The sequence below is a fragment of the Corylus avellana genome, chromosome ca5 (genome assembly GCF_901000735.1).
Source record: "Corylus avellana chromosome ca5, CavTom2PMs-1.0".
NCBI lineage: Eukaryota > Viridiplantae > Streptophyta > Magnoliopsida > Fagales > Betulaceae > Corylus > Corylus avellana.
Genome location: NC_081545.1, coordinates 19,845,018 through 19,870,489, shown reverse-complemented (window position 1 = coordinate 19,870,489; position 25,472 = coordinate 19,845,018). Strand labels below are relative to the sequence as shown.

At 34.9% G+C, this 25,472-nt stretch overlaps 3 protein-coding genes across 3 annotated transcripts in view; 2 read left to right on the top strand and 1 right to left on the bottom strand.

Moving 5' to 3' along the window:
• Positions 1-2,629, bottom strand: part of LOC132181910 (callose synthase 7-like) — an 11,260-nt gene extending 8,631 nt beyond the window's left edge. The window contains exon 1 of the mRNA XM_059595136.1: positions 2,186-2,629. Coding sequence (XP_059451119.1) covers positions 2,186-2,318 — 133 coding nt within the window. The 5' untranslated portion in view covers positions 2,319-2,629. The remainder of the gene's footprint in view (positions 1-2,185) is intronic.
• Positions 2,630-3,313: 684 nt separating this feature from the next.
• LOC132183113 (disease resistance protein RUN1-like) lies at positions 3,314-11,756 on the top strand. The gene is made up of 5 exons (XM_059596510.1): positions 3,314-3,983; positions 4,737-5,838; positions 9,503-9,778; positions 9,863-10,783; positions 10,872-11,756. The coding sequence occupies exons 2-5, from the start codon at positions 4,888-4,890 to the stop codon at positions 11,592-11,594; spliced, it is 2,871 nt and encodes a 956-aa protein (XP_059452493.1). The 5' UTR covers positions 3,314-3,983; positions 4,737-4,887; the 3' UTR covers positions 11,595-11,756.
• A 1,797-nt stretch (positions 11,757-13,553) lies between these two features.
• The window catches only part of LOC132181909 (uncharacterized), a 15,219-nt gene continuing 3,300 nt past the window's right edge, over positions 13,554-25,472 (top strand). Inside the window, exons 1-3 of the mRNA XM_059595134.1 lie at positions 13,554-13,642; positions 19,932-20,085; positions 20,228-20,461. Of these exons, the coding sequence (XP_059451117.1) occupies positions 13,554-13,642; positions 19,932-20,085; positions 20,228-20,461 (477 nt within the window). The remainder of the gene's footprint in view (positions 13,643-19,931; positions 20,086-20,227; positions 20,462-25,472) is intronic.

The following is a 25,472-nucleotide window of genomic DNA, read 5'->3' as shown; positions in this document are numbered from 1 at the left end:
GAAAAAAATAATATAATTTTAGTGCCCAAAACGGTGTCGTTTTGGGCTGGAGTGGGTGCTGTAGTTTTGGGCATTTTCGAAATTTCAAGTGGACTGGGTGGGGGTATAATGGGCATAAAAAGTCAAATTGTTTGAGCTTAACGTTGAAAACTAACAGAGAGGTCCAAAGTGAGAGCAAATCAAAGTTCAGCGGTACAAAGTGAGAGATTTGAAAGTTCAGGGAGAGTTTGTAAAATCGGCTGCAAGTTCAGGGGACCAAAGTGAAGTTTCCCCTTATTATTATTTTTTTTTTTTATGTTTACACTTTATTCCCCTGAAGTAATTTATACTTACACTTTACCCCCCTAAAGTAATTTATGTTTAAACTTTACCCACAAGGGCATTTTTTGAACTTTTTGGTTGAAAAGTGTCACGTGCCCTACACGTGACTTGGTTTCCGTCCAAAGTGACAGTCGAAATAAACGGATGGGTTTTTTTTTTAACATCTGAAACTTTGTGGGGGTCAAGTGTCACTTTTTAAACATTAGACATCAAAACGAAAATGGGTGGATACTTCATGGGCGTAAAGTGTATTTTCCCCTCAAATATACAGATAACTACTGAAGGTGAAATGTTATTTTATTTCACAAAATGTTGTCTCCCTTGATGGAAGGAAGCAATGTTTGATTATAGATAAGAGTCTTAGTCTATCTATAAATAAGCATGTGATTTTTTATCAGTCACAACATGAATGTGAGAAACAGATAAGCCAAAAACTCTTATCTATCACTCTCAAATATACTGTAAGGGTTCTAGGATTGGTACTAAGATTCCAAATTCAACAAAACGTTTAAGTATGAATTTTTGGATTACTCAATTCAAGTACTTAAGCAACAATGGCCAGAGGTTAATGTTTTTATTTTATATTTATATGTTAAATATTCTCCTAAATTCTTACATTAGTAGTATCAAAACCTCCTTATGTGCCATGTTGTTTAGTATGACTTTGTTAATTGTTTCTTGAATTTGAATGTTAATTTGTATTAGGACTGTTGTTGTGAAACTTTTGTTTTGGGTTCAAGTTTCATAATGGGTGGTTTCATGGTTTGGCCGGATCTTTGAAATTTAATGTTTGATGCTTTTGTGGTTTTAGAAGATTAATCTTGTTGATTTTGATTGTCCAAAATACTATATTTTTTGCCAATTTTGGAATCTTCAAAACAAGACTTTCAGCCAAGCTATTTAATTTCTTTAAAATGATGATTTTTTCATTGTTTTAAATACCCATACGTTTCTTAACCCATAAATCAAAAGATTTTATGATTCTGAACCAAAATCATGCTTTAAGATCGGATTTCTGTGTGAAAATTTGATTAAAAAAATGAGAAAACCCGTTTTTTAGACATGTATAGGCTGTATAGGGAAAGACTCGACCCATATCTAAATTTCAGACACAGCTGAAGGTAGGGGATGAAGTCGTCTACTCGATTGTAAGCTTGCGACTACCCGATTGTAAGCCCACTCGCATGTTGGGTGCATGTACCACACGCGCCATAAAAGGGTCAAAAATATATTTCCTTTTCTTAAAGCGGGGAGATTCAAAAATATATTTCATTTTCCGTTTTTGACCCCTAAAATTTTAACGCCTGACACACGTCAAAAATGTTCTGTCAAAAAAATTTTCTGACGTGTCAGACTACCTAACAAGTTAGAAAACGCATGTCAGGAAAAAAAATATTTTTTTTTGTAATGACGGGTCTGTGCAAGAGGGTTTAACCATCAAGCAATTGTTCTGTTTTGGTTCGACATTCATTTATATTATATATATACAGTTTTATATTGTTCTGGAAATAACAGTTTTATATTTATATGTTAAATATTCTCCTAAATTCTTAATTACATATTTATGATAATTTCCATATCTCAGAAACAAATATCTAATTTCAGTTACAATTTCATTATCTCATGATAAATTATTAAAAATTAAAAAACTAAAAGAGTTGAAATAGTTTTCTAAATTCTTCACCATTCAATTTAATTCAGAGTGAGTCCACTCAAAACAATAAGAATAAAGGCACATATTTTTTCCAAAAAAAAAAAAAAATCATATTATTTAACAACTACAATAATATATAACAGAAAATGGTACCGCAGTCAACTTAAATAACTAAAGATCGTGAGTTCGTGCGTGAGCGAGAGTGCTTACAGAGATACGCGACTCTGCCGTTTTCTTTCTGGATCTCATTGGCGACGCGGAGGATGGGGATGATGGGCGCGAGGGAGTAGGGCACGAGCTCGCTGTCGTCGATGGGGTTGTAATCGAATTGCTGATCTGTCATCGCCTTGACAGATTCCTCGGCGGCTGCGTGCCGCTGGCTTCAGCAATGAATTCACTGAGTAGGAGGAGGAGGAAACTGTTCGGTTTGGATGAGAGTGGAGGAAAGTGGCACTCAGTAGCCTCATGCTTTACTTTCTGTTATAAAAGAGAGACAGAGAGAGATACTTTGGAAGTGGGGTGGAGCAAGGGATTGCTGATGGAGGAAGCAAGGAAGCGAAGGCCAAAGGGAAGAACGACTATGGAGAGGAAAAGAAAATCGTTGCTGGCGATGCTGCTGCCGCTGCTTTCTGCTTTAGAGCTTTTGTTTCGATACTAGCATACCACGTGCGTTAACACTAATTTTTTTTTTTTTTTTTTTTTTTTATAAGTCTAATTTTAAGAATGTGTATATTAATTTTTTTGGACACCTTTTCTTTGCAAGCATATTTAAGTGTGAATTCTATCTAAAGTTTTTATTATTTAATAGAAATAAAAAATAAAATAAACCGAAAGATACTCATAATATAATAGCTTTTAAATAGATAAGTTATTACAATATATTTTTTTGGGCAAAATTATCCACTTTTATTTATAACCACTAAAAAAGAGAAATTGCTATTATCGAATTAGAATTAGTGTTGATAGACTCCACCCCTCCATCATTTAAGAATTTCACCCTATAAAACTTTTTTGCTTTTGTAAAGCTCTTCAACGTTTGGTGTTTATGTAGTTTGATGTTGTTTTCTATGGTTTGTATAATTTGTGTGTCTTTTGTATATGGATTTATGTAGTTTGATGCCGTTTTTATAAATAGAAGTTATGTTTTTTTTTATCAAAGTTTGTTTTGAATTACCGTGGACAGCACAGCACTGTACATGTACAGTGCATATTGATGTGAAATCCGTTACTGTACACTGAGCAGTGCACAGTGATGGCAATAATGGCCTTTTTTACAGGTTCTGATGTGCACAATGACCTTTTGTTTTAAGGGGTGATGTTTGTTTTCATGGTCTGGCTTCTATGCGTGCAAAAGCCGGATCCTATCAGAAATATCAAAAAAGTTGTTCACGCGTAGAAGTTGGATATCCCTGATATTTCCACGCCATAAATTAGAGTTGACCCTATCCATGTGAGCTGTAAGCGTCTCCTTTGCCATTTTCCACTATTCCCCATTTCTCCTCAAGCCATGGCTGCCAGTGCCTTCACCTCTTCATCTTCTCCCTCCCATCCAAGCTGGACCTATGATGCCTTCTTGAGTTTCAGAGGTGAAGATACGCGCAAAAATTTCACCGACCATCTCTATTTTGCCCTAAGAGATGCCGGAATCAATACGAGATGACAACGAGCTCCGAAGAGGAGAAGATATTACATCCGAACTGTTGTCGGCAATACAAAGGTCCAAAATCTCTATCATCGTCTTCTCCAGAAACTACGCGGCTTCTAGGTGGTGTTTAGAGGAACTTGGGAAGATCATGGAGTGCCGAAGAACAGTGAGGTAGCTGGTTCTACCTATCTTCTACGATGTTGAACCGTCGGATGTGCGCAACCAGACGGGTAGTTTTGCTCAAGCATTTTTGAAACATGAAGAGCGTTACTTGTTGGACATAAACAAGGTGATTAGGTGGAGGAGAGCTCTTACTGAGGCTGCAAATTTGTCTGGGTGGGATCTAAGAAACACTGTAGACGGGTAAGTGCCTTGTAGCCAATCATTTCTAGATCTTTAACTTTACTGATATAGATTTCAAATTTGTGAACAAAAATAATGATAATAACAGGATGGAACCATATTCCTTGTGATGCATTAGAAGTCATTGAAAAATATATATTATTGGCTTCAGTAAGGAAAAAGTCTAAATGTGATAAGATTTTATGTTCAAATTTTCCCGAAAATATCATAATAAAAGCTAATCAAAGGTTTGCTTTTAATAATAGATCCACACAGATAATATCAAGTTAAAGTTGACAAATTTAACTTCGATATATGTAATTATCTCAGAAAGAATTTTCATATTTTATACTAGAGCATATTCATATATACTTCCCTCTTTTTCTTTTTTTTTTTTTTTTTTTTTTTTTTTTTTTCTTCATCCGTTCTTTTGGTCCAATATACATCACAAGAGGTATACCTTTCTCTTTAAAAGTCTCAAGGTCTAGTTGGGATTTGAGGTCCAGATTTTTGTATGAAAAAAAAAGGGAAATTTTAGCAGCTAACTAAGTTGATACTCATAAATGTTTACATAGATTTGTGCATGCAACATAATTTTATGGCATCTAAAGTTTAATTTCTTCAAATTTGGGCCAAGTAGTATTTTAAGTACTAGAGTGTTAGGGATACTGGCCAAAATATGTTGAGCTTTTATCTGCCATCATGAAATATTTACTATTTTTAAATGGTTACTTGTATGTTTTGACTCTACCTAATTTCTAAAATAATTTGCAGGCAGGAAGCCAAATTTATTAGGAAAATTGTTGAAGAGGTTTTAAGGGAAGTCAACAGCACGTACTTATATGTCACACTCTATCCAGTTGGAATAAATTCTCGAGTGCAAGCCATCACTTCCTTGTTAAGGGTTGGAGCCGATGATGTCCGCATGGTAGGAATTTGGGGAATGGGTGGAATAGGGAAGACAACCATTTCCAAAGCCATATATAACCAAATTTTTCATAGTTTCGAAGGTAAAAGTTTTCTTGCAAATATTAGGGAAACTTTTAAGCAACCTAATGGTCAGGTTCGATTACAAGAGCAACTTCTTTCTGATATCTTAAAGATAGGCAAGATAAAGGTGAATAATGTTGATAGAGGGCTTACTATGATTAAAGAAAGACTTCGTGGTAGAAGAGTACTTGTTATACTTGATGATGTAGATAAGTTGGAGCAACTCAATGCCATAGCTAGAAGTCGTGATTGGTTCGGGCCCGGAAGTAGAATTATTATAACAACTAGAGATGAGCAATTGCTCAAGGCACTTGAAGTGGACGAAGTATATATAGCCGAAGAAATGTGTGAAAATGAGTCTTTGGAACTCTTTAGTTGGCATGCCTTTAGGAATAGTTATCCCACTAAAGATTATATGGACTTGTCAAGAAGTGTTGTTGCTTATTCTGGAGGATTACCACTAGCTCTTGAAGTTTTGGGTTCTTTTCTTTTCTCTAGGAGTAAGGAGGAATGGAAAAGTACATTGGAGAAATTGAAAAGGATCCCTGATGATAAAATTCAAACAAAACTTAAAATAAGCTTTGATGGATTAAGTGATAGTACTCAAAAGGATATATTCCTTGATATATCATTCTTTTTTATCGGAATAGACAAAAACTATGTTATACAAATATTGGATGCCTGTAATTTTTTTCCAGAGATTGGAATTAGTGTCCTCATTCAGCGGTGTCTTCTTTCAATTGATGAGAAAAACAAGCTCGTAATGCATGATTTGCTCCGAGACATGGGAAGAGAAATTGTTCGTGAAGAATGCCCAAAAATACCGGGAAAGCGTAGTAGAGTATGGTTGCATGAGGATGCACTTGATGTGTTGGCAAAGCATGAGGTAAGAACTTCCACTATAACAAAAAAAAAATAATAATAATAATAAAAATAAATAAATTAAAGGATGATTTATATTTTACTCTAACTTATTAACCTATTTAAATCACCCTTGAAATTTAAATTATTGCAATTCATCCCTTAAGTTGAAATTTCTGTTTTGATTGGCTCGCTTATAATTAGTTAAATCCACCAATTAATTTGGATGGAAAGTATAGAATGTGCCATGCACGTGTATCTGATTGTTGTAATAGGTGGGTGGTGTTGCTAAAGCAGATGTGTGTGAGGTAGATTGGAGGTGGGGGGAAAATGTGTTTTCTTTTTCTTTGTTTATATCGAAGAAATGGTACGTTCTGGGTGGTGTTGTAAAGAAATGATTGGTTTTGATTCCAGTATCTCATTTCAAGGGAGAAATTATCATTTCACAAGGCCCATATTTGTTTTCTTTGCTAACTTCATTCTACTATTTTGTTACTTTCAAGCATGCGTGGTTATATTATAGTAAGCTGGCCTCAGCTAAATGAAATACTCGACAAGAATGCATTTGTTGGCTCAAATATTGATAAGAGGATTAGAAAAATTGGGCATTTCCCTTCTTATAATTTTACGGTGCAAACTATAGGTTACATATTACTTGCTTTGTGGTGAACACTACAAAGATGTTTATATTTTCTTTTCAGGAAACTATATTTATTCTTGTCAAACTTATATTGAATTCACAAACACCTCATCTCCCAAATTTTCAAAAGTGACAATTGATTCTCCCAAATTACGCAACACCTTCATTTTAACCCATATGCTAGCATTTTCTGTTAAATTTGATGGAAGATTTACCACATGACTAATTTTGACTTTAACTGACTATTATTGTAGTGCACCGGGTAAATTACTAGGCTGTGATTAGTTTAGTTGGAGGGTTAGCAAGATTTCCTTGTTCATTAGGGATCGTTGGGGGAAGATTTTGGGGCATTTCGGTTTTGATCGAATGTTTGACCTACAACCAAGAAACCATTGGGTAAAATAGTAAACCGAACGTTCGCAAGGGGACTAGTGAACGTTCGTTGACCAAATTTTGACCCACTTGGTGATGATCGAACGTCTGCAAACTCTAAATCACTATGCCAACAGTACGCCGAACATTTGGTCATGGACCACCGAACGTTCGATGCTTTGTAGAACTGTCACAGCTGCGCCCTCAGCTTTTTCAGCCCTATAAATACTCCCTCCCACACCCTTCTAAGTCTCATTCTACCCTTTGAGCCCTAAAAAAACTATGCTTGAGTGTTTTGTGAGTTATGAGAAGGAGAATGAAGGCTTTCTTTGAGGTTCTTGCTCTAGAGGGGTAACCTCCTTAACTTGGCTTATTCTTTACCTAGTTGTTACTCTAGTTAAGTGTTTTCCATAGCTTGGTTGTTAGTTTTGGGCTTATGTTGTTGTTTTAGGTTTTAATCTTGGTTTAAACATGTGTTAGCATTTCAATCGTGTTTTACATGTTTTATTTTGCACGAATATATTATTTTAGGTTACGAGTGTGTTAGGAACTTTTTTGTAGTCTTAGAACTTGTTTAGAAATGATTAGAAGCCTCTTTGGTTTGAGATGAGTTTTCTGCCCAATAGAGAATGTTCGCACCCTTCTGGCCGAACGTTCGGCCTCGAACCCTAATGTTCACATAGTTTGACAGAACGTTCACTGGTCAGGCAGAACCTATGTTTTGGGTAGTTTAGAACAAGGACTCGTTTTAGTTCAGATTTAGGACTGATGATAGGCCAATTCAGAGATCTTGAGAGTGTTGAACACCCAGAGGATTATTTGGAGGATCTTTATGATACAAGTGAGTACAAACTCACATGAATACTTATCGTTATTTTTTTGTATTGCATGATTGTTTTATGTGTACTAAACATACATCTTTACGACTCTCATGAAATACATTTTGTTCTATTATGAATTTTGTGAAAATATGTGTTGCCTAAGTAAGATAATGAACATGGTGAGATTTTTAAAATCATGGATGTAAGAGACGAATAATACTAATTGCATCATATGCCACGGTATACCGGTACGTGTGGGATAACGATCATGGGCTTACTATACATGTCAACTCTATAGTCAAATGGGTGTGTGTTATATGGGTCTTGGATCCAATGGTTGTTTTGTGATGGTTGCAACCATGTTTGATTGACGAGCCACTACAGAACATACATCATTAGTAGTGGGAGCCACCCGAGGTCCAACTCAGTCGGGTTGTTAGTTTTATGAATGGTAGTGTACAATGGTCGGGGCACCGGCATTGTATTACAGGTTCCTCAGGACAATGCCAACCCTTTTGAGAATGGGTAATATCTTGAGTAGACCATATAGTTTGAACTATGACTAGATTCTCATAATTACAACATATATTATATCTATATTGCATCCATGATAAACTTGTCACATCACAATGCTGCATGAGATTTATTAACAACGGAGATCATCATTCAAATGACATGTACATTGGGTGCATTTTTTCTCACTAAGTCGTCGGGCTTACCCTTGTTTTCTTTCACCTCCATTATATATAATTGCATTGTTTAGCTAGCTTAGTTGAGAATAGATTCGACGACACCTAGTCATTATAAAGGATTTGATCAAGATCAATTTTTAGGACTTGGACCCTGTATGGCTCAAGTCGATGTGGGATGCCGACATATCTATTCTTCTGGAGTTGCTCAAGATCATCATTATGCTTTACTTAGTTAGACGTAACCCTTAGTTTATTCGAAATAGCTATTAGTGATATGTATTATATTTGGTGGCCGATCTCTAACCGATACATTTGGAGATCTATCTATGTTATGATGCTTTCCGTTTCAATCTCGATATTATGATTGTGGTTTTAAATTATTGCTATCTCTGTCCTTTATTTAAAGTCTTTCGTTGTAGTCTCCCTCCAGAGAGAATAAGATCCCCCTAAGTCTTGTTCCGAGACGAATAAGGTTGAGGAGAACCATGAATTCAATTACCAGTTAATTAATTTTCCTGGGGCGTTACAATTATACCTAACATAAGATATGTGAAAAGAAAAACATAAAAAATAAAAAAATAAAAAAAATAAAAAAAAAAATTAATTAATTCAACATAGCTTGACCGAGGAGGAGGTCATGGCCAGACACCCACATCCTCCCCTGGCTATGGAGACGCACGACCTAAATGTGAGTCTACCTAGACCAAAAGCTAGGTTGTTGTCATGGTGGGTCTTGGCCATGGAGACCTACAACCATGTTATGGGTCTTGGGCCCTAGTGACCCATACCTTGCCATGAATCTTCATGGCAAGTGGAGGCTACGGTAGATTATTATTATTATTATTTATGTAAGGGGGGTTAATTATATTTTTACACATCTAATGCGGGGTATATTGGAAAGAAAATGTCAAATTGGTCATGCGAAGATTTTTTCGTCCAATTTACCAAAAAAAAAAAAAAAATTAATAAAGGGGGTAACCTCAAAGTGTTGCGTAATTGGGTTGATTGTTACATTTTAAAGTTGGAAGGTATTTGCAAATAGAGTGTTAGTTCAAGGGAATTATATGTGTAGTTTTCCCTTTGTTTTTTTGTAAGTACATTAAAAACTCTCAACTTTAATATAACTACTTTAAAAGTGCATCACATTAATATTTTTCTTATCAGGGACCTGAAGCAATTGAAGGACTTACTTTAAAATTTCCAAGATTAAGTGATGTGACTTTCAGTACAAGACCATTTATAAAGATGGAGAGATTGAGATTACTCCACCTTGATCATGTCCACCTTACCGGAGATTATAAACATCTTTCTAAAGATTTAAGGTGGCTCTGTTGGCATGGATTCCCTGTAAAAGTTTTTCCAAACAACTTTTACTCAAGAAACCTAGTTGCGATTGACTTGCGACATAGCAATCTCACGCAAATTTGGAAAAATTCCGAGGTATATTATACTCATAACCATTAAGCCATAAATTTTGACATTTTGGTGCTAATATTTTGTTTCTTTCTTTCCTCGTTTGTTCAGCAACTGTTCGAGAAGTTGAAATTCCTAAATCTTAGTCATTCCCATTACGTGGTTCAGACCCCCAATTTTGCAAGACTCCCTAATCTTGAGAAACTAATACTCAAAGATTGTACAAGTTTGTTTGAGGTTCACCAATCTATTGGAGATCTTAATAATCTTGTTTTGGTTAATTTTAAAGATTGCAGAAGTCTTCAAAGTTTGCCAAAGAGTTTCTATAGGTTGAAGTCTCTTCAAACTCTCATTCTTTCTGGTTGTTCTAGACTTGACAATTTGGCTGACGAATTGGGGGAGATGGTATCCTTGACAACTTTTCTTGCAGATAACACTGCCATAAGACAAGTGCCATGTACCATAGTAAAGCTAAAGAACCTCAAATACTTGTCACTGTGTGGGTGCAAAGGATCACCATCTAAGTCATTCTCTTCACGATTTTGGTCTTGGATATTCCCAAGGAAAAGTCCCAAGCCAGTCAATTTGTTGCCTGCTTCACTACAAGGTTTGAACTCACTAAGAGATTTAAATCTCAGTAATTGCAATTTATCAGATGATGCAATTCCTAAAGATCTTGGAAGTTTATGTGCCCTTCAATCTTTAGATCTACAAAACAATCATTTTTGTAGCCTACCATCGAGCCTTGGTGGTCTTCCGAACCTTAAAGATCTCTTTTTGGGTTATTGCACAAAGCTTCGATCAATTCCAGATTTACCACCAAGTTTGACTGCGGTGGATGCATCATACTGCATGGCGTTGGAAAGATTGCCAAATCTATCAAATATCTTAAATATGGAAGCTTTGTACCTCACTGACTGCAACAAATTAGCCGAGATTCCTGGCTTGGATAAGATGTTGAAGCGCATTGACTTCCTTAGCCTGGAAGGGTGCAGCAATTTAACAAATACTTTTAAAGAAAGCATCCTACAGGTTCTCTCTCTCTCTCTCTCTCTCTCTCTCTCTCTCTCATATTTGTTTATGGTACTGCTTATATACATAATGCTTTTGGTGGCTACAGGAATGGACTTTGAGTGGATTTGGTAGTACGTTTGGCATTTTTGTCCCTAATAATGATATACCTGATTGGTTTACGTATAAGGATGAGGGACGCTCTGTATGTTTTGAAGTACCTCACATCATTGATCGTAATATGGAAGGGTTCACTGTATGCATTGTTTATTCAACATATGACAATTGCAAGATTGGGGTCTCTTCTGATCTTCCTAGCATTTCCGTAATCAATAAAACCAAGAGTACCATTAAGCAAAATGAAAGGCCATTTAGCATTGCTCTAAAAATGTCGCATGAAGATCACATTTGGCAAATCAATTTTCCTAAAAGTGAGTTCAATTTGGAGGCCGGTGACGAAGTAGAGGTTATCGCAGATTTTGGGTCAGAAATCAATGTTAAGAAGATAGGGGTTTGCCTAATATACGAGAGGGTTATTGATGGACAAATTATTCATTATGCCTCTACATCGAATAAGAATGCCATTGTTATTAGTGATGACAGAGATGTGTCCATAGATCAGGTTGCAATCGAGTCTAAAATAGGCCTTGGTGATGATGAAGTAGAATTGAGCAATGGTTGCTTTGCCGATGAACGAGATGCTAAAAGATTGAGGTGTGAACATAGTATTGATGATAAAGCAGAATCAAGCCATGGTTGCTTTGACGACGATCGAGAGGCTAAAAGATTGAGGTATGATCATAGTGCTGAAATGAGGATAGATCACGATTGAACAAAGAAAGCTCATATCACAATAAGTAAGTGCATTTCATGATTGTTTCTCATTTGGACCCATTCGATTCTTTCGATAATTATTTGAATTATGTATTTGGGTTTTTGTGGAGATTTGATTTGTATTCAAAGATTTCAATGTTGATTCTTTTTTTTCTCTTCATCTTTTTTACATTGATTCTGGAATTGTTTTAACGATTTCTTGAGGCTTTAGTGGAGTATTTTCAATCTCTGAGTTTGAATTTCAATTCTTAATATTCTCTTTTACGATTGTTATTGTTTTGATCTTTGTTTGTTATTGTGCCTCTATGTTTTGCAGTAGTTATGTTATTTATAGAAATATTATATCGATTTGGTGATAATGGCAAATAAATTATGCATGTGAAGCATCTTCTTGATAAAAACCTGCCTTTTTGTAATGTCTCTCAAACATCCCAGCTCAATCTATTAACTTACTTCTATAAGTTCAAAAAATTTCTAGGAAAAGAAACTCCTAGAACATTAAAACAAGGGAAAAATCCACTTTACCCCATAAGTTTCAGGAGTTTTTCAATTTGAATCTCAAAGTTTAAAAATTGGCAATGTACCTCCCTAATGTTTCAAAAATTTTCAATTTAAACCTTCTGTTACTAATTTTCATCAAATTGAACGGAAATCTATGAAATTACGTAATTACCATCAGGCTTTATTTAAAAAAATTTCGTCCAACTTAACGGAAATTAGTAAAGAAGGTTTAAGTTGAAAATTTTTGAAACATTAGAGGGTACATTGCCAATTTTAAACTTTGAGGTTTAAATTGAAAAACACCTGAAACTTTAGGAGTAAAGTGAATTTTCCCCTTAAAACAATTGATGTCCTAGTATTATGTGTGAAGCATCTTCTTGATAACTCTCACAGATAAACTCCTAGTATTATGTGTGAGAGAGTTATCAACTGATAACTGTTATCAAGAATTCAAACCTACATTCAAGTGAAGATAAGGATAGCATTAGTTCGGATAAATATAAGGAGAAAATACACTTTACCCCCTAAACTATTCACTCATTTGTACTTTGACGTCCAATGTTTAAAAAGTGATATTTGACCCCTCAAAGTTTAACACAGTGACAAAAAAACTCATCCGTTTATTTTGGCTGTCACTTTGAACGGAAACCTAGTCATATGCGTGACACGTGACACTTTTCAACCAAAAGGTTCGAAAATGCCCTCGGGGTAAAGCGTAAACATAAATTACTTCGGGGGTAAAATGTAAACATAAATTACTTCAGGGGGTAAAGTGTAAACATAATAAAAATAAAATAAAAAAGGCTTATTTAAAAAATAAAAAGGAAAACTAAACTAAAACAAAAAAACTCGGGTTAATTACCCTTTTAGTATTAAGGTTCTCACTTTTCTTTTTTCTTTTTTTTTTTCACCTATATTACAAATCGTACAATAGATGGTACCTGAGTTATGGGAAAGGATTCGGCTTTCAACTACCGCACCATGCAGTAGCCCAAAACGACCCAGTTTGGGCAATAAACAAATAATTTTTTTAAAAGAAAAAGTAAAATATTAAAAAAATAAAAGAGAAAGAAAAAAAAAAATGATAGGGCTGGGGTGGCCGTCCACCCCAAAACCATTTGAAAAATTCAATCCTTTGCAGGTCCAGCCGATTATCTCACCTGTTAACTTGCCTTTCCATTATCCTCCTCCAACTTTCTCGAGAAAGTGACAAAAAATTGGAAGCCAAAAGGAAAAATTCAAAGAAACCCAAAACTCCAAAAAACAAGAGGTCCTTGTATTTCACACCACCAGCAACACCCATTTCAATATGTAATCCTCGTATATCACTCACAAATGGCGCCTCTGAGCTGTGTTTCCCAAAGGCCATGGGGTCGATCTTCGTCGATTCCGGCATCGGTGAAGGCTATCATGTGCTTTCTCTGATTCCCTCCTCTCCCTGATTTCCCTTGAAGGCATGGATTTTATGGATATGATGGAGCAAGAACATGCACCAAATCTGCAAGAACATCATGCAGAGACGAAGGATCACCCGGATGACATGGCGTCAGTGTTCTTGGAGTTTCTTTCTAATGGCCAAGGGGCTACCCTTAGTTTTTTATTTTTAATTCTTTCTAGTTTTTAGTTTTTTAAACTTTTTTAATTGTTTTAATATTTTTAATTATTAGTTTTTTATATTTTTTAATTCTTAAATAATTGTTTATTATATTTTTTAAAAAACCTATTTTTTCCCTTCCCAAAACTGCACCAAGTTTTGGGCTACCGCATGGTGCGGTAGTTTTCAACTAGCTACCGCACCTAAGCCGGATCGTATGGAAAAAGACGAACTTGGTACTTCCATCACATTCTGTTAGCCCAAACTAACATACTGCCATGTGTCACCTTCAAAAAATGCCACATGTCCTAAAAATATTTGGCGCCACAAGTACTAAAACAATGCCAATTTGGCATCACATGTCATAAAAAAAAAAAAATAATTAAAAAAAATAAAATCAAAAAAGATAAACCCTAAAAAAATTGAAAAAATTATGGCCACCCCATTTTGTCCTTTCGGGGTGGTTTCGGCCACCCCTAGACCGTCCCTAGGGCCATCCTCGTGCCACATGTCCTACATATTAAAATATATTAAAAATATTATTTTTGCTTTTAAATATAAATTAAAATTGTACAATAAGACATATATATATTTCAGTTTTGTGCTACTCTGGGTGGCCCAACCACCCCCCCAAGGGCCACCGCTTGCCTGTGGGTGGTCTTCTAAAATAACAGGGAGTTTGCCCCCCCTGGCGTGGATTGGCCACCCCAAGGGCCAAACAGTGGGTTTAAAATACCTATTGGCTCTGGGTGGCTTGGCCACCCTCCCAAGCCAAACGGACCCTGGGGTGGTCCGGCCACCCCAAGGGCAAAAAAAAAAAAAAAAAAAAAAAACTGAAAAGAAAATATTATTATATTATTTTAATTTTAATTTATTTTTAAAATAAAAAATAATATTTTAATATATTTTAATAGGTGGGACACGTGGCATGAGAATGGCCCTATGATTCTCCTAAGGCCATCCTGGCCATTAATTGGAGGCCTCTCTAGTCCAAAAGTACTGGAGAGGATCCGAATTCCCCTATGGGTGGCTCAGCCAGTTATTAAACCATTTTTTTTTTAAGGACATGTGGCATTTTTTAGGGGTGACACATGACAGTCCGTTAGTTTGGGCTAACAAAATGTGACGGAGGTACCAAGTTGGTATTTTTTCATAACTTAGGTACCATCTGTGATACGATTTATAACCTAGGTAAGAAAATAAATAAAGTGTGAACCTTAGTACTAAAAAGGTAATTAACCCGAGTTTTTTTGTTTTAGTTTAGTTTTTCTTTTTCTTTTTTTAAATAAGTTTTTTTTTTTTTTTTTTAATGTTTACACTTTACCCCCGAGGGCATTTTCGAACTTTTTGGTTGAAAAGTGTCACGTGCCACACACATGACTAGGTTTCCATCCAAAGTGACAGCCAAAATAAACTGATGGATTTTTTTGTCACTGTGTTAAACTTTGAGGGGGTCAAGTGTCACTTTTTAAACATTGGACGTCAAAGTGCAAATTGATAGATAGTTCAGGGGGGTAAAGTGTATTTTTTCCTAAATATAATATTAGCTAGTTTATCTTATCTATAAACTATTTGTAATTTGAATTTATATTTGTAATCTCTGTTTTATTTATATATACAAAGTCTTAACCACAATTGATGGTAAGGCAGATAATCCAAACACTAAAGTTATATTTCTATTACATGGTATCAAAACATTCCTAGGCTAACGTCATTTTTTTTCTCCCTCCTTTTTTAATGGCTGCTTCATCCACTTCTGCCAACCCCATGCCTTATCTTACTGTTCCCTCTTCTTTCCCTCACAAACAAACCAATTATCTAGTTCGGGAGCTTGCTATCTTGCCTATCATCAAATGCCAACATCTTCGAGGCATATTGATGGTTCTATTACGAGCCCCCCTCCAACCATTACCTCCAAAAAAGATGCCGTTGAAATTACGTCCCAAAACCCAGCTTGACTTCAATGGCACATGCGCGATCAATGTTAGACAGTTATCAACTGAATTCAAATGAACATTCAAGTGAAGATAATGATAGCATTAGTTGTAGCATTAGTTGTGATAAAGAATATCTTTATCACAACTAATGCTACAACTAATGCTCCTTATCTTCACTTGAATGTAGGTCAGAATTTTTGATAACATGGAGAGAGTTATGAGTTCATAACTCTCTAACATTATTTTTAGATCGATGGTCTATAAAACAAAAAAGAAAATTGTGAAAATATGTTTAGGTACGGAGGTGAATTAAATTGAATATAATACAAAATTTATGTTTGGGTGATAGTATTTTTTGGTTTTTTTTTTTTTTTTTTGAAATCTATTTAGGAATGATTTATATGTATGTTTTTAAATAAAACACGTGAGAAAAACGAATCTAATAGCTTCCTCATCATATGGACTCGAGGTGTAACCGTAACCACTTATAAGCGCTAATGCGGATAACAGCAAATAATCATATAACCGCCTAGCTAGGCCTATTACAGTTAACAATGAAAGGAATTGAGAAAATGGAGTAATAAGCTATTACAATTGACAATGAGAGGCCTTTGATTTGACGTTCGTCAAGGATAGCTTGGGTCTTTGATTTCCAGGAAAATTACCCCCTCAAAGTTTAAGGCGATTTTCAATTCGACCACCAATGTTTCAAATTTCAGAATGCACCTCCCCTTAACTTGGTAATTTTTTTTTCAATTCCGGACCAATTTCTATCCAAAAATTCCATATTGTCCCTCATTTTTACTTTTTATCTTTTATAAAAAAAGGGTTAATAACTTTTTTCTGCATTCTAGCCACTTTTATATTTTTTCTCTCCCCGAGTTTTAAAATGACAACTTAAGACCTAACCTATGGTAAGAGACAAAAATCAATACTGTTGAGTTCCACAAATCACTTAACGGGTTTAGTAGGAAAATCAATGAAAGTTTTAACCTAAAAAAAGTAAAATAATTAAAATTAAAAAAAAAAAAAAAAAAAAAAAAACGAGCTGCCTCTGTTTGGTTGCCGAGAAAACAAGGGAAATAATGTGTTGCCGAGTTGACAAGAATTTATTTTTATTTCAGACACTATTGCATGTCAAGTTCTTTTAGGTAATTTTAGAGACTAGTTTTAAGCTTTCCTTGTTGATTTTCCTACTAAACCCGTTAAGTAGGACTGACGAAACTAACAGAGGTATTGATTTTGTCTTTTCCCCAGAGGTTGGGTACTAAATTTGTCATGTTTTAAAACTCAGGGGAAAAAAAATAAAAAAGTGAAAACTCAGGTACCAAAAAAGTTATTAACCAAAAAAAAAAAAAAAAATTGGGGTTGCAAAAATGGCCAGATGGCCAAAGGGTGCTATGGCCACCCCGAATATTTTTTTTTTAATTTTTTTTATAAAAAATATAAATAATAAATTAGGGTCAATATGAGAATTTTTGGATGAAATTGGTCGAATTGAAAAAAATTTGCAAGTTTGGGGGGGTGCATTGCAAAAATTGAAACATTGGTCGTCGAATTGAAAATCGCCCTAAACTTTGGGAGGGTAAAGTATAGTTTTCCTTTGATTTCCTTCGAGTTTGTTTATATTGGCCTTACTTGTGGTTGTTTTTGGCATGTGAGGATGGTTTGTCGCACTTTGGTGGCAGAGGTATAGTTTTTTTTTTTTTTTTTTGCAGATTTCGTGTTTGTTTTAGTCTAAAATGATTTTTGAAAAGTACTTTTGGTATTTTTTGGTATTTAGAGTAACATAAAATAATAGCTAACAAAAAAACATTTTTGGTTTGACTAAAAAAAATTTCTTTAATTTCTGTTAAAAAAAAAAAAAGGTTTCATTTTTTAAAACGTTAAACTATTTTTCATGGTTTGGCTTTTCATTCTGATTTCAGTTTTTTAAAATGATTTCATTGCAGGGAAAAATAGTATTTGATTTAGAGTGCGATTTTACATTCCAAAATTGTGTATTGTTTAGGAGTCCGTGAAGAAAAAAAATTGAAGTTTTAGAATAGATCCTCGTGCCCTCAGTTGAATAATCTAAGATTAGTTCCCTATTTAAGCTGAGATTGAACTTCACGTATTTTGTTCGCACTATCTCCTTATCGCTGCCTCCTAGATTTTGTAAATGTTTAAGGCAAAGCAAAAACTGACCTAAAAATATTAGGGTCAAAATCTGCAATAAATGTTACAATATATATATATAATGTTGGGTGCTGGAAACTAACAACACCCTGTTACAATGATTTGCAAATATAAGATTTTGTTTCAAATACAATAAATACAAAAGAAAAAATGTTTTTGTTGAAAAAAGAGTAGCAAGCCCATCAGCAACGGCGTCCGGAAGACCACTTACGAGAGCAATATTTCCCGTGTTTTAAGAGTCCCGTCCGGACGAGCCCATTTACCGTCTAGACGGCCCGTAGTCTGCTAGGTTTAATTTAAGTGTAATTGAATCCTAACTAGACTAGGTGTCTTGGTATTCTATATATAGATCTCTACAGATCTGTATGAGACGAATTTTCTGGATCTAGAATTCGCTGTCGTGTGCTAAGAGAGTCTGTGATATAGAGTCAACCGGAGTTCCGGTGAAGGGAGATCACGTAGAAGGATTGTGCCAGCTGTCTCTGGAAAGGGCTACTGCGGTAGAAGGCAAGTGGGTCGCTTGTCTTATACAAGATCGTGTCAATTGCAAAGGTTTTGTAAGTGTGAACGTCTTGTAATCCTTTATTCTTTTACTGAGTTAGTTGATTTCCTGGGTTTGGCTGCCCCGGAGAGGTTTTACTTTTAGAGAGTTCTCTAATTGGTTTTCTCTTCGTAACCAAAATATCTGTCTTGTTTATTGTTTATTGTTTCATATATTTTTGGTTGTTTATTAATTGTTAGGTCAGATCTATTTCCGCATAATATTGTGTGAAACACCTATACATTCAGAATAGGTGTCGTTTGGAGTCGTATATAGAATTTTCACTTATAACTTACAAAAAAAAAAAAAAAAAACACCCACACACTAAAGGATATTGGAACAAATTGTCCCCTTAAAAAAAGAAAGTTGTTCTCGCTTTGAAGTGGCCATTAATTATAGCTGGCCCAACCCTTCTGAATTTCGTCTTCTTTGCCATTTTCAACTTTTCTCCAATTCTCCTCAGGCCATGGCTGCAAGTGCCTTCACCTCCTCATCTTCTTCCTCTCATCCCAGCTCGACCTATGACACCTTCTAGAGTTTCAGAGGTGAAGACACGCGTAAGAACTTTATCGACCACCTCTATTTTGCTCTAAGAGATGCCGGAATAAACCCATTCAGAGACAACAATGAGCTCCAAAGAGGAGAAGATATTACATCCGAATTGTTGTCGACAATACAAAGGTCCAAAATCTCTGTCATCGTCTTCTCCCGGAACTACGCAGCTTCTAGGTGGTGCTTAGAGGAACTTGTGAAGATCATGGAGTGACGAAGAACATATAGTGAGGTAGCTGGTTCTGCCTATCTTCGATGATGTTGAACAATCGGATGTGAGCAATCAAACAGGTAGTTTTGCTTAAGCCTTTTTGGAACATGAAGAGTGTTACTTGTTGGACACTGACTAGGTGCTCAGGTGGAGGAGAGCTTTGATTGAGGAGGCTAATTTGTTTAGGTGGGATCTAAAAAACACTGCAAACAGTGCGCCAATATTTTTAGATCTTTTAACTTTAGTATTATAGATTTCAAATTTGATGGACAAAAATAATGATAATAGCAGGATGGAACCGTATTCCTTGCAATGTGTTATAAGTCATTGCTCAATCTTATTGGATTTAGCAAGGAATAAGTCTAAATGTGATCAGAGTTTATGTTCAATATGCATCAACTTTCTTCTTCTTCTTTTTTATATTTTTTTATTTTTTAACTTCCTTTTATTCGTTCTTTTGGTCCAATATATATACATAACAAGAGGTATACCTTTTTCTTTAGAAGTCTCATGGTTTAGTGGGGATTTGATGTGCAGATTTTTGTATGAAAGAAGGGAAATTTTAGCAGCTAACTAAGTTGATATTCACAAATGTTTACATAGATTCACAAATGTTTAGATATATTTGTCTATGAAACATTATTTTATGATATCTAAAGTTTAATTTCTTCAAATTTAGCCCAAGTGTATTTTAAGTACTAGTGTGTTAGGGATAATGTCTAATATATGCGGAGTTTTTATCTGCCATCATGAAATATTTACTATTTTCAAATGATTACTTGTATGATTTGACTCTACCCAATTTCTAAAATAATTTGCAGGCATGAAGGTAAATTTATTAGGAAAATTGTTGAAGGGAAGTTAAGGGAAGTTAACAACACGTACTTCTATGTCACACTCTATCCAGTTGGAATATATTCTCGTTTACAAGCCACCACTTCATTGTTAAGGGTTGGAGCTGATGATGTCCGCAAGGTAGGAATTTGGGGAATGGGCGTGGAAAACAACCATTTCTAAAGCCATATATAACCACTTTTTTCATAGTTTTGAAGGTAAAAGTTTTCTTGCAAATATTAGGGAAACTTCTAAGCAACCTGATGGTCAAGTTCTGGAACAGCTTCTTTATGATATCTTGAAGACAAGCAAGATAAGGATGAATAATGTTGATAAAGGAATTAGTATGATACAAGAAAGACTTCGTAATAGAAGGGTACTTGTTATACTTGAAGATGTAGACCAGTTGGAGCAACTCAATGCCATAGCTAGAAGTCGTGACTGGTTCGGCCCAAGAAGTAGGATTATTATAACAACTAGAGATGGGCAATTGCTAAAGGCACTTGAAGTGGACGGAGTATATATAGTGAAGGAAATGAGTGAAAATGAATCTCTCGAACTCTTTAGGTGTCATGCCTTTAGGAGTTGTTCTCCCACAGAAGATTATATAGACTTGTCAAGAAGTGCCATTGCTTATTTCAGAGGATTACCACAAGCTCTTGAAGTTTTGGGTTTTTTTTTTTTTTTTTTTTCTAGGAGCATTCAAGAATGGAAAAGTGCATTGGAGAAATTGAAAAGGATCCCACATAATCAAATTAAAAACAAAAAGCTTAGAATAAGCTTTGATGTACTACGCTATACTACCAAAAATGATATATTCCTTGGGATATCATGTTTCTTTATTGAATGGACAAAGACTATGTTATACAAATATTGGATGCTTGTGGTTTTTTGCAGAGGTTGGAATTAGTATCCTCATTCAGTGATGTCTTCTTTCAATTGATAAGAGAAACCAGCTCAAAATGCACGATTTGCTTCGAGACATGGGAAAAGAAATTGTTCGTGAAGAATATCCCAAAATTCCTAGAAATTGTAGTGGATACGTGAGGATGCACTTGATATATTGGCAAAGCATGAGGTAAGAACTTCCACTAAAAAAATGATTTTTTTTTTCTGTTTTAGCTAGACATTACTAAATGACAAATTTGCCCCCTAACCTTTTTTTTTTTTTTTACTATTCAATGCGGGAGAAGGGGACATAAAATTTCCACTAACGTAAGTCTACAAAGTTGGATCATTACCGTACTAGTTTTCACAAAATGGCCATAGTGACTCTTTAAGGAGAAGTGATAGGGAGTCAAACAAATGAATCAAAATTTTTTTTTCAAACTAATGTGGCAGACTATGAGTGGCAGACAAGGGAGAGAGAATTGCACTTTTTTAATTTTAAAACCCTTGCCACGTCAGTTTAGAAATTTTTCTAGGTTCATTTGTTTGGCTTCCTAGCACTTCTCTTTAAGTATAAGAAACCCAACACCACAAACCTACTTTTTTGGACTTAAATCGACAATAATTATTAAGACTAATTCAAGAAAGTAGGATTTTTTTCTCCCTTTTTATCCCATAAAGGTTATATCACTTTCAAAATTACTACTGGATTAAAATCAAATAGTGATTTATTGTTAAGTGCTAAAATATTCATATTTTAACCCCTTAATTTACACTTGTTAATTTTTTAGCCTTGTTATTTTTTGCTATTTTATTTCCTTTTTGTGATTTCTATGTTCTTGTAGGTCATTGAAGAATAGGAAGCATTTCTGGAAGTATCGGGCTTAAAGGGCAATTTGGAAAAAAGCTAGAAGTTTTCGGATCATGCACAAGCAACCAGACACAGTGCGATCGAGCGCTCTGCACCTAAGCTCGAGTGCATCAGTGCTCGAGCACCTCAACCAAGGAGCGAGCGCAAGCGAGCACTCGCACGCACAAGAAGAAGCATCGATGCAACTGCACTCGAGCGCAAAAGACATGAGATCGAGCGCAGCCTTGCGGTCGAGCACACACGGGCCAGGATCGAGCGTATTTGTGCCAGCTCACATGACAACTTGCGGAAATAGTCCTTTTTCAACCAAAACTAGGTTTCCCAACTGCAATCGAGCGCAGAAGACAGTTTACTAGTGTTTCTAGGACTTCTAGGATTTTTCTAAACCTATAAATAGACCTCTAGGGCTCTAGGAAAAACATACAATTCAATACACAATTCTTGAGGGAGAAATAAGAGGCTACTTCAAGAAGTGTTTCTAGTTTCTTCTTTCCCTTTTCTTTTTAGTTTTATTTTAATTATGTGTAACTAAATACTTTAGTAGAGCTAGATTGAAGCCCTAATCATGTCTCTTTAATATTTCAATATTGGTGCCTTTGTGATCATCATATTGTGATGCTTAACTTGAATTTTTTTTCGCTTTATTGAATTCCTTATATGAATGTGTTTAACCAACATATGCATGTGGTATGAATTAGTTATTTAAGTCAATTTGGATGATCAAGTCCTATGCTTAATAGAGTGACAAAAGATATCTTTGCAGGTTCTTGGGATAATCAACATGGGGAACCGGGAGTATACATCCATGCCCTAAGCCTCATGTGTTGTCACGCCCCCGATAAAGGTGAATAGGGGAAACACGAACTTAAAAGGAAATCGCAACAATTAAGGAATATAATTATTAGATATCATTATATTAATACTAAACCAAGGAAAGATAGGAAGGCAAAAGTTATATAGAACTAGTGTTTTAATTTGAACATTTATAAGATCTTGTATACATATGAGCTGAGAATCCAAAAATAAACATTTCAAGCCCTGTTAGGAGGCATAACCAAAAGTGACTACTATAGGGAGGTTATAGCCTCCTCATGCGTCAATGTCCTCCTATATACAAAATAACAAAAAATGTGCAGTCTACAAAAAAACAAAAGACTGCACAGCTATGGCTTGATCCTTGCAACCCATTGGAATCCCAGGCTCTGAAACTCCTATGGCTTCGCAAAGCAGTAGGTCCATGTATCCCAGGCATAAGGCCATATGATCGGATCCTCAAGTATAAGGACACCTGCTAGAAGCCCCATTCTTAAAACTATTATGTATAGCGGCATCTGAAAAAAAATAAATAAATAAAGGCAAAAGGGGTGAGTTCGACAACTCAGTAAGTAGCCACAACACCAAGATGCTATAAAACATGCTATGCAGATTTTATGCCATAATCTCAGTTATGCACAAATAATAAAATAATTGACAATTAATACAAGAATAGCAAGTAACTTATGAGATGAGCAAGCACTTCCTTTTACTTTTCTTTTAAAACTACTGTTTTACCCTTTTGACCCGACACCACAAATTTACCGTGAGCGGCGCACGTTGGCTTGTCCTGGAGGACCTATATGCTCATCCTGTCATCACAGGGGAGAGCTACCAGGTTGGGAACTTCCCTAGGTGAAGGCCACCTGGCCGGTAGCCCACACCTTCTCGTAACCGTCTTTCGGTGTGCTTGCCATGCTACCCTATGCGGTACCAATCGTCACTATAATCGTATCTCGGGTTAAACATTTATAAGCATGAATGCACATATAACATTTCATATGATCTGTAAGCTCATCTGTAACTGAATGCTATGCCATGAACTTTGAGAGCTCTTTTCATTCATAATCATTGTCATGCATAACTCATAAAAAGTGAGATAATTGTAATATAAAAAAATTCTTACACCATGGCATATGATTGAATAAAACTTTGCATTAAAATATAAAAGGAAGTGCAATCATGTAAGTAAAATCCCCAACATTTTTCCAAATGATTTATAATAAAATTTTGTTGGGGTTTTTGGTGTTATACTCATATATATGTATATATATATATATATATATGTGTGTGTGTGTGTGTGTGTACGGACCCCATGTGTAAGCATATAAAATCATATCCCAAAAATATTGCACAGGTATATATATATAGTCCTTATGATATCAAATTTCCAATCCCCAATGCTGTGTATATTTATATACACAAAAACAATGTTGCATATATATTTATATACACACATAACCTTACGTGACTATATATATATATATATATATATATACATGTGTGGGGTGCTATTCATTTATCCTACAAGTCTTACATATCTAAAAATTTATTTATTTATTTATTTATTTATTATTATTATTATTATAGGATGTATAAAATCTAATCACAAAAACACTATACTTATGTGAACATATATGAAAAAATCTGTCTACACAAAATATTGCATATATATAATCTTTATAAAACCTACAGAACTAACATTTCAATAATAAGAGTCATTTTTACAAACTCCTTAAATAACCACCCATATAAGAATCCTAAAATACCCATAAGAAGCAAATAATAACATATCATCAATCTCTTTCCAAGAAAACAAAATGATAACAGAGAAAGAGGGCAATAGTTCCTCATCGCTACTGTGCTAAGAGTGAGATTGCAAGAAAAACTTGAAATAAACCTCCTGCTTGTGTTTCTCTACTGTGTGGGGGTGAGGAATAATGGAAGCTTTTTGGGGTATTTATACTATAACTAAGGAGAGTTGAGAGAGAGAGATATAATAAAAAAAATCAAGCTAAAAGACAAGTGTCAAAATGGATATGGGGAATCCATGCAGAAGGACAAATGTCCAGTACGTGGCTTCAAGATACCTAATAGGCTTATGCATGAGATACAATTGTCAATGCATAGAAGGGATAAAGACATGCTGTTTTGTTCTTTTCTTGGAAACCAAGAAGGCAAAAGGCTTTAATTAATAAAAGCTCTCTCTCTCTCTCTCTCTTTTAATTTTTTTTTAAAGGCCTACGTTGAGTTTGTAATAAACAATTTCCTCCTAGATTCTAGGAGACTTTAATTGGCTAAAAACTCTCAAGTCCTATTTTAGTGGATCCTCTTGTATATTCATATAGATTTATATATGTAACTATAAACTCCCACGTGCATATATATATATATATATATATATATATATATATATATATCCTATTAATAGCACTTATAAAAACATTTTAATATATACCAAAATGCTTTATAACTCTATTTTAAATCAAAAAATCTACAGAATGTCACATGTGTTTGTCAATTTCCATTGAATTATACTTTCTTAAAGAACAACTTAGTATACACCCATGCTAAATCCTTTGAGAAAGAAAAGAATTAGAGTATACACCCATGCCCTTAGGTTTACAAACATTAAGTAGTCTTGATATGATTGGAACATTGGCATATTGTTATATTATTTGAGTAAGATTAGTGGTGGATATCAAAGCCCTACCTTTTCACTTATTTTTTTCTCTTTTCATTATATCAATTTCGTGACAATCTTGATATTTAATTTAGACAATCAATTCTAAGCAAAATCAACAATCCTCGTGGGAATGATTTCGTATTTGCCGCACTATACTATTATTTGATCTTGTGCACTTGCGAGTTAAAACGTACCAAGTATTTGCCAATTAATTTAGGTGGGTATTTGGCACAACAAGTTTTTGACGCCGTTGCCGGGGATTGTTTAATT